General features: G+C 38.7%; 1 protein-coding gene across 1 annotated transcript in view; it reads right to left on the reverse strand.

Annotated features, from left to right (window-relative positions):
• Window positions 1–6,010, reverse strand: part of inppl1a (inositol polyphosphate phosphatase-like 1a) — a 25,273-nt gene extending 19,263 nt beyond the window's left edge. Inside the window, exons 1-2 of the mRNA XM_032510041.1 lie at window positions 5,889–6,010; window positions 5,517–5,768 (exon numbers count right to left, since the gene is read on the reverse strand). Coding sequence (XP_032365932.1) covers window positions 5,517–5,692 — 176 coding nt within the window. The 5' untranslated portion in view covers window positions 5,693–5,768; window positions 5,889–6,010. The remainder of the gene's footprint in view (window positions 1–5,516; window positions 5,769–5,888) is intronic.
• Between the last annotated feature and the right edge of the window lie 4,167 nt (window positions 6,011–10,177).

Raw genomic sequence — 10,177 nt, forward strand, 5'->3', positions numbered from 1 at the left:
TGTGTGTGTGTGTGTGTGTGTGTGTGTGTGTGTGTGTGTGTCTTCCGTTGGCAGCTGATGAGATTCTCTGCAGGTCTGTGGAGTAAATACTATTGTTTCAGTAGAAGCAAATTTATAACAGGGGGAGGGAGACTGAGAAATCTATGGGATAGACACCCAAAGCATTCAGTGTGTGTGTGTGTGTGTGTGTGTGTGTGTGTGTTTCTGTGTAACAACAATCTGTCTTGTAATGACTGCCCCACTGACTCCCTCTGACCTGCTGGCTTGGCTTAGAGTGCCCCCTCCTCTTCTTCTGTCTCATCCAACCTCAACCTCAAGTGCAGCAGGTCAGTTTAGCAATCTAGACTCCGCATTATTAACTGTATGTGTTTCAACACACTCTATTGACTGGCTGAAAATAACATTACCCTTATTTATATTAAATCAATCACATAGGAGAAAGGCTTCCCATCTGTATCACAACACATTTCTACACTATCGTACATTTTCATCACATTTAATATGTGATCACAAAACAATGCAATGAAGGACTGTACAAATACAATATGCTATAAATATATGCACAAACCTGGAAACTGGCTATTTAAAGAAAAGGTATACATTAAAAAAAATTCCCAAACCCACTAACTCCACAAAGGCAATACGTTCACCCACTCACACACTTTTCTGGTGAGGAATGTTTTCTCAGAAACATCTAGGTTTCAAACACACACAGAAACACAGAGGGCCATGCCTGAACCCTGACATGTTTAGACGCGCTGCACTAAGAATAAAAAATATCTTCCAGACACGAAAAATAGGAAACAGTTCAATATCTTTGTGGTAAGTTATCACACTGATGCATACACACGTGATTAAATTAAACACATGGCCTCACCTCTCTCGTCGGAATCTAAAAATGTGGCACTGCAGCTGGAACCATAAGAGAAATTCTCTGGCTAGAAAGCTATTTTTTATAAATATTTCAAAATGTAATCACACTGTGGCAGTGAATGACAACAATCTAACACAGCCTACTACACAAATATAAGATAGGCTTACTTTTACTCAAATCCAAATACTAAACACACTCAGTAAGCAGGTAAAAGTGGTCACTTCCTAAAAAAAAGTCTGCATGCAGACACACAAAACTCATATATGCAAAATTAAATGTTTACTAAGGAAGTGAAAAACAAAGGCCAAAAGACAAACTGGCCCAAGAGTAGCTTCTGTAAAGTCACAAGCACAAACACTCTTTCCACCAGTCTATTCTCAGACTACAGCAGAGTGGAAACACTTCCTAAAAACACTGATCTCGCCAAATCTCACAAAAGGGAAGTACATATGTCTGTGTAAGGTAAGTCCTGAGGGAAAGCATAACAAAAGCCGTGTCAAGTAGCAATGTTCAGCTAAAAAGAAACATTTAGTAATGTACATGTTTCTTATGCAGGGACCTAAAAGAGGTCACCTGTTTAAAAGCAGTTAAAATTAGCATGTGTAACAGAATTGCAGAAAATTGCCTAAAACTTTACAAGAGGTTACAATACAATGATTATTTCAGCTCGAGGAAGATATTGTATCTCTTAACAAATATGTATTTACTAATAAACGTTTACAGGACCAGCTAAGGTGAATTAAAACCAGCTAGTATGACTTTGTTTTGGTAGACAGTTTAGAAAATTAAAGCATACGAGACAAAAAAGATGATATTCAAAGTCAGGAGGACCTGGTAAAGACATCGGCCCTGAGCATCCAGTACGCCAAACTAATAGGTTCTTTAATTGATTCTTTTCCCTATAATCTATATATATATATAAATATATATATATATATATACACACACACACACACACACACATATATATAAATATATACATACATACATATATATACATATATATATATAGATACATACACATATATATATACATATACATACATACATACATATATACACTACCGTTCAAAAGTTTGGGGTCACCCAAACAAATTGGTGTTTCCTGAAAAGTCACATTATCACCACCATACGGTGTGAAATGAATAGAAAATGAGTCAGACATTGTCAAGGTTAGAAATAATGATTGTATTGGAAATAAGATTTTTTTATACAAACTTTGCTTTCGTCAAAGAATCCTCCATTTGCAGCAATTACAGCATTGCAGACCTTTGGCATCTAGCTGTTAATTTGTTGAGGTAATCTGGAGAAATTGCACCCCACGCTTCCAGAAGCAGCTCCCACAAGTTGGATGGTTGGATGGGCACTTCTTGCGTACCATACGGTCAAGCTGCTCGCACAACAGCTCAATGGGGTTCAGATCTGGTGACTGCGCTGGCCACTCTATTACCGATAGAATACCAGCTGCTGCTTCTGCTCTAAATAGTTCTGCACAATGGAGGTGTGTCCTGTTGTAGGATGAAATTGGCTCCAATCAAGCGCTGTCCACTGGGTATGGCATGGCATTGCAAAATGGAGTGATAGCCCCTCATTCAGAATCCCTTTACCCTCTACAAATCCCACTACCAGCACCAAAGCAACCCCAGACCATTCATATTACCTCCACCCTGCTAACAGATGGCGTCAGGCATCTTCCAGCATCTTTTCTTTGTTCTGCATCTCACAAACGTTCTCTTTGTGATCCAAACACCTCAAACTTGGATTCATCCGTCACAACACTTTTTTCCAGTCTTCCTTGTCCAATGTCTGTGTTCTTTTGCATCTTAATCTTTTTCTTTATTGGCCAGTCAGATATGGCTTTTTTGCCACTCTGCCCTGAAGCCCAGAATCCCACAGCGCCTCTCACTGTAGGTGTGAACTGGTGTTTGCGGGTACTATTTAATGAAGATGCCAGTTGGGGACCTGTGAGGCGTCTGTTTCAAACTAGAGACTCTAATGTACTTATTCTTGCTCAGTTGTGCAACGCGGCCTCCACTTCTTTTTCTACCGGTTAGAGCCGTTGTGTGTGTCCTGAAGGGAGTAGACACACCGTTGTAGGAACTCTCAATTTCTTAGCAATGTCTCGCATTGAATAGCCTTCATTTCTAAGGACAAGAATAGACTGTCAAGTTTCAGATGAAAGTTCTCTTTTTCTGGCCATTTTGAGCGTTTAATTGACCCACAAAGTGATGCTCCAGAAAACTAATCTGCTCAAAGGAAGGTCAGTTTTGTAGCTTCTGTAACGACCTAAACTGTTTTTTAAGATGTGTGAACATGATTGCACAAGGGTTTTCTAATAATCAATTAGCCTTCTGAAGCCAATGAGCAAACACATGTACCATTAAACACTGGAGTGATAGTTGCTGGAAATGGGCCTCTATACACCTATGAGATTGATGCACAAAAACCACATTTGCAGCTAGAATAGTCTTTACCACATTACAATGTATAGAGTGTATTTCTTCAGTTAAGATAGTTTTAAAGTTACTTCATTGAAAAGTACAGTGCTTTCCTTCAAATAAGGACATTTCAATGTGACCCCAAACTTTGAACGGTAGTGTACATATACACAATATAACATACATAATACACACACAACACACACACACATATATATATATAATACACATATATAAATATATATATATTTTACCAATGATTCACCAAAATATTTTCCATTTATACGGTAACGCTGATGGCAACTACATCATATCCGTTTCCAGCAAAACGGACCGAAAGCAGAAAATTTCATATATCATCCCAGCCCTACAAACTAAAATATGTGTGCCATTCAGCAGTGAGGACTTTTTTAACACATCTGATTCAGATTTCATTTCCTTTTTTATACTGAGTAATATTAGCACACGTTGACAAGAATAATAGTCAAATGCTTGCATCTTTTCCTCTACATCTCCAGAAGTTGTTGCGAAACATTGAGTCATTCCTATTCTCAAAAATATTCATTTATAAAGACAGACAGCTTGTTTCGGTCATATTGATCAAACAACACTGATTAGATGGGGGAATACTTTTGCCATGTCATGCTACTGTTACTTCTTTAATAACTTTGTGTGGAGGCAAAACGCCTTGGTAAAAAGGAGTAACATTGTTTGTCAGCAAAGTTTGACTAAATCCAGTCTCTATAACAAACTTAAGTTATCAGAGAGGAAACTTTCTAAGATTAAACAAAGTCCATGATGTGAAAGGTGAAAGGGGAGAGGAAGGGAGAGGTGAAGGCAGGAATATATCCGGAAACGGATGATGCATGGATGTGAGGAATGTTGTTGATCATAGAGTGACCTACTGACTTAGTGCATCCATAACTTTTTGTCACCAGTATTTATTTTATTAACCCAGGAGCCAAAATAGGTTCCTCGGTTCTTATATGAAAAAAGGAGTAGAATTTGTTTACATGAGAACAAGCCTTTCTAACAAAATAATGAATTTCTATTGAGTGTGGTGAATTTAATTATTTGTCAGTAGCTGGTAGATAGTTAAACATTATTAAAAAAGAACTATATTTACCACCCTGGTGTTAACACGAAGCCTTTAAACAGTTACTCAGCATGGGGTAAACTATCTGACAGAGTATGTAGGTCGAGTCAATGTCAGAGTAGGTCTACCATGTCACATGTGTGGGAGCTGGGGGGCTTGTGAGACATTGTGGCCATTTGGAAGTTTAACATCCCTTTTCCAGGGTCTTGCCTGAGTTACTGTCAAGTGTACACAATGCTGGCAGCATTGGTGGTCTGTGTATTGAAGCTTGGTCATCTACTATGGGGTGCACAGAGTAGGGATACACGTCCTTTTAGTCAAGTCAGCAGGTGGTGAGGTTGTTTATGTTGCTTGCTTAACATGGGGGTGATTGGTGGCAATATCCCCCTCGTGTAAATGAGGGTGGGTGTTTCATCACTTCGTTTAGAGAGAAGACCATGCCCTTCTCTCTCTAAATAGAGAAGCTCTGACATACAGGTTATTGTCATTTCATGATATTATACTATGCAAGAAGATAGTATGTGTAACTACTCAGCTAGTCCAGCTGCTTTGATCTTATAGCCTATGAGCATTAAATTAAAACACCAGCCGGGTTTTACCACTGATGAAGCCCTGTAGATGCCTCCACCACCATTCCGTTTCAGTGCCCTGTAAAAACGACGCTGCAGACAACCACATCAGACACAAGACAGACAGGGACAGCCCTAAAGTGTTGTGCCATGCTGGAGCTTTACTGCTGGGCAGACAGACAGTCTCTCTCTGCCACTCACTGACTTCCAGGAGAAAGTATATGTGTTTAGCTGAAACCTTGTTTAACGCAGTCGTCAACTAACGTCAGCCTAAAATTTGATCAAACGATGCAGGAAAGTTTGTGTACAACTTGGAAAAGCGTGGGTAGCTTGGCAGTGTAACAAACTATAGTGACTTTAACACACACACACAACAATATACAAGACATGTGCTAGCTGAAAAACTACCTTAAAATATCATTTTAACTAAAAACGTTGGCAATGCTACAACGCTTTTCTGGTAAACAAAGCCAAATGAGGCCGCACACACAAGGGAACAGTTCATACAAGCTTCTATTTTCTCCGATTAAGTTACTTACAGTACACACAAAGCGTAAGCCCCGTTGACACTCTCACTGTCCCGCACCAGGAAGCTGCCGTCTCTCCCGGCCCGGGCTAGCAGCTCCTCGGCCGCCGCTCGACTCAGGTCCCGGTGATACCACATCGGCGGTGCGGGCCCCAACGGACAAACACCACCACCACCACCCCCGGCCATGGCCACAGCCCTTCAAACCGGGTTCAACTCAAACTGCTTCCAGACTTCTCCGAGAACCTCCCAGCCTTCCTCCAGTCTAGAAAATAATCCAGTGTAAGAAGCGCAGAGAAAGTAGCGTAAACTTTTCTTCCGACCGAAGTAAGAAGGCTCGAGACAACCGACAACCGGGCTAAAAGTTGTAACTTTGTTAAATTGCGCTGTTCGTGGTTGATTCCTCAGTTCCTGAAAGAATCGCCACCGTCCTCTTTCGCTTCCCAGTCCCACGGATATCAGGGTATGCAAATCCACCCTGGAGACTGGGGAGCAACAGCGGGGACGACACGCGTCACATCGACATGTTGTCAATACAAACATTTCCTGTTAGAACCGTCAGAATAAAACATCGTGTTGACAACATTACACTGAGACACTTTATTTCATGGGCAGAGTCGCCCACAGTTTGTTTCCTGTTGTGTATCTTCAGCTAGCTTGACAGAGCTTCCTGGAAAGGAGGGATGGAGGGATAAAGAGACTGGGATGGATAAATAGAGAAGGAGAGGAGGAAATGCACCACATGGATGATCTTGGAGGAATTGTCGGGTCTCTGTAAATTACAGAATGTGGTCTAGACCTACTCTATATGTTTGTATTATTATTAGTAGTAGTATTGTTATTATTATCATTATTACTAATTATATGTTTTCTATTTATTATAATACTTTCTGTATATTTTTTCTCCTGTGTCTATATAATGTCTATTTGTGTCATTCTGATGTCTGTAGATTTTTGAGCAAGACACTGAACTCCAAGTAGCTCCCCAGACGCTGTGTGTAAAGCTGTCCACTGCTCTCAATACCTAGGATGGGTTAAGTGCAGTAGCCTAATACAATTTCACTACATTGTACTGTGTGTATGTGTAGCATACACATGTTTGTGACGATGAAGAACAATGTTTGATCCTTTGAAATTCCCCAGTGTGGGATTAATAAAGTCTATCTTATCTTACTCGGGCTGTAAAGTATCATGAGATCATGTCTGTTTTGATTTGACACCATAAATAATTTGGACTGACCCTGATCTATGAAATGTTGTTTGGTAGTGGTAAAGGACACACACAATATTTACACGTGTGGCAGCATATCTGACCTGTGTCCTTATGACAGTGTTAGGGAAAGGAACCTTTGCCTGTATAGAGGCAGTTAAGTGGAACAAGTTAGATCGGCAAATTAAAAAGACAGTCAAGCCCTGATTACTGGAGTGAGTTGCGGAATAGAACAAAAGGCAAATGGCCGTTTTTTTATTTTATTTATTTAAGTAAAATGTTTTTATGTCATGTCAATATGTACAACACACTCTGTAAGTGTCTTGTCCTGATGTGTTGAGAACCACAATGGAACTAAATCCTGGACTTTCTTGTGTTATAATCCTCGATTGTATTTAATGTCTTTTCACGTGTAAGGCATTCTTGTTACAATTAAATAAATCAAATCAAATCTGAAAAGTGTCTACTGTGCAGTTCTAGTTTTATGCAGCTTCCTACTCCACCACATTCAAAGACATTTTATTCCACAACATTTATCTGCCGGCTTTAGTTTGGGTCTAGCCTACTACTTTCTTTGCAGATTTAGATTTTACAAAGATACAATTGACAAATAAAATATAATTTATTGCTACAGATTTAATTACCCAGTACTAAATAAATTAACCATGCATCCCCTTGATGTCCTGAGAGGACACAAATGTCCACAAGGGTAAGGAGGTTTGTAAGTAGAGGCACCTTCACCACCTACATTAAAAATGCTTTATACACATTAATGCATCTATAATAATCCAATAATTTGATCATATAATTATATTGTATATGATTATATATTATATTGTGTAACACTCTGAAAGGGGACATTGCTCATTTTGAGTACTTAATATTTCTTAGTATTTTTAATACTTTAAGTACATTTTCTCATAATACTTAAATAGCATACTTTATAAATGCAGGACTTTGACTTCTGTGGTATTACTAGTTTTACATAATTTTTACGTACACACTAAAATGACATGCATGCAATTATTTAAACTGACACACAGAGAGCAAAACTTCTTCTCAAGTCTCCAAAAGTCTAAACACCTTTTCTGCTTTACACACATTTTACAATTCAAAATGGCACTTTTTAAATGCACTGAGCACAGATCTCTGCATAGGAAAAAACAATCTAACATAAAGTCACATGTTTGCCATTTCAAAACACAAACATTCAAAAGAACACTACATGAGTAAAAGATGCAAGTAGGCCTACTTTTTCCAACTCTGAAAAGACACACACACACACACACACACATACACACACACACACACACACACCACACACACAGACACACAGAGCAAGAGAGAGTTAGAGTTAAAGTGAGGAGAGAAGGTAAGAGTTGGCCAGGGTGGTGTATGTGTGTGTGTGTGTGTGTGTGTGTGTGTGTGTGTGTGTGTGTTGTCATTGACCTCAGAAAAGTTGTGTATAAATAGCCACAGGGACAGCAGCAATCCTAAATCTATTTCTGACCATGGCATCACACTGTGTATGCTTGTGTGTGTCTGCTTGTGTGGGAGTTGACTGTAAAAAACTGAAAAGTATGTGGCTAAACAATATGTCTGCATGGAATTGTAAAAGTGTGTTGCAAAATGTCACATCATAATACAACTAATTTGATAACAATTACAGTTTTTTCCAAATGCTAAAACACAACTTTGCTAACTAGGCTGTTTTTTATCAAAAATACTTTACACAATTCACATTTGTGCGTGAGTGTTTATCTGATGGGCAGGTGGCACCTTGTACGGCACCCTTGGCCACAGTGTATTTATGTGTGTGAGTGGTTTCTGTACTATGTAAAAGCGCTTTGAATAGTTGTTAAGACTGAAAAAGTGCTATATGAAAAAACAGTCCATTCCATTCACAAAACACACCCAAACTGCAAAATACCTCATGTAGCCTGCAAAATGAAGCACTGAAACCAGAACTTCATATAGCATTATCAAAATCAAATTTTTGCAACAAATGGCACACACTTCAATCATAGAACCAGATTTTTTTGTCTAATTAACTATGTTGGGCATAATGAAAAACACTCTCATTTTCAGTATGCTTTACCATAATACTAAAATAGTTCAAATTGTAGAAAGTTCTTCCGATGTCACAAGTCATTGCAACATATATGCACAGCATTTACTTTGGACTGAACAACAACATGCTCAAGAAAATTCTAAAATGAAGATGTTAGCATGACTTGTTAAGGATTTTTTTTGGCATTTATTGGATAGGACATCTGAAGACAGCGACGTTGCAGAGAGAGTGGGATAACATGCAGCAAAGGGCCGTGAGTCAGCACATTATGTCACATAGAAGTTAAGTATTGTTCACAACCTGACATCTGACATATTTAAATACTATATGTGTGCTAAATGTTGTTTGAAGCAAAATAAAGCAAACTAGCAGGGGTACCTCACATCAGCTAACTATCATCATCCAAGATACAGAAAGCTATGAAACTATATATAATATTAAGGACATGCACAATATTTTTGCCCTTCTATGACCAAATCACCTAACCCTGGCTAAACATCATTTTGCTGTACATGTAGTGTGTAGTGTCTGTTAGTCTTGTTACATGAGTGACACTTGCAGTCAGCCTCTTTATGTGTCTACAGTTCTTAGAGCGGGGAAATCATGTGTAAGGTCATAAACTGTGTAGTTTGAAGAGATTATGACAAATTAATGGTGATTGTTGTTATTATTTTATTTATGTATTATTATTATTATTGTTATTATTATTATTTCAGTATGTTCTAGTCATGGAAATATTGGAACATTGTTACGTTCATGTTTGAATAAAACCATTGGCTCAATAATGGCTCCAGCATTTATCAAACTTCTGCAATGAGGTGAGAAATGATCCCTATGCAAGGCCACACGTCTCTTAGAGGAGCTTGAGGCATACACTTTGTGCAGAAAAAAAAAGGCGGGAAAGACTGGCCTGGGGTTCACAGCTGACCTTGCAATGTTAAATTAAATCCAACCCAATCCACTTTATTTATCTAGCACAATTTTAACAAACACAAGGTAAACAATGAATAGATAATACAATAAAAGCACAAGAAAAAGATGAAGTGGAGAAGCACTTTGCTAGTCTGATCACTGTCAGAAGGTAAGACCACATTTTCAAAATACAAAGTTAACGCATCTGTTATGTCCTTTTAAATGTGCAAGATAAATTATCTCAGACCTTGCCTAAAAATGTAAAGAGTGCACAAAAATTGCTAAATGTATTTCTCAGACTTATCTTTGATCAGCTAAGGTCCTCCAAGGTCACATATTGTACACATCCCAGCTAACCAATCACAAGACATATTCAAAGACATATTCAAAGACACATTCAGACGTGGCACAGACGCACACATGTTGTAAACTCATGCCCCTCACACACACACACGCACACGCACACGCACACGCACACGCA

The sequence above is a fragment of the Etheostoma spectabile genome, chromosome 3 (assembly GCF_008692095.1).
Source record: "Etheostoma spectabile isolate EspeVRDwgs_2016 chromosome 3, UIUC_Espe_1.0, whole genome shotgun sequence".
Classification (NCBI taxonomy): Eukaryota; Metazoa; Chordata; class Actinopteri; order Perciformes; family Percidae; genus Etheostoma; species Etheostoma spectabile.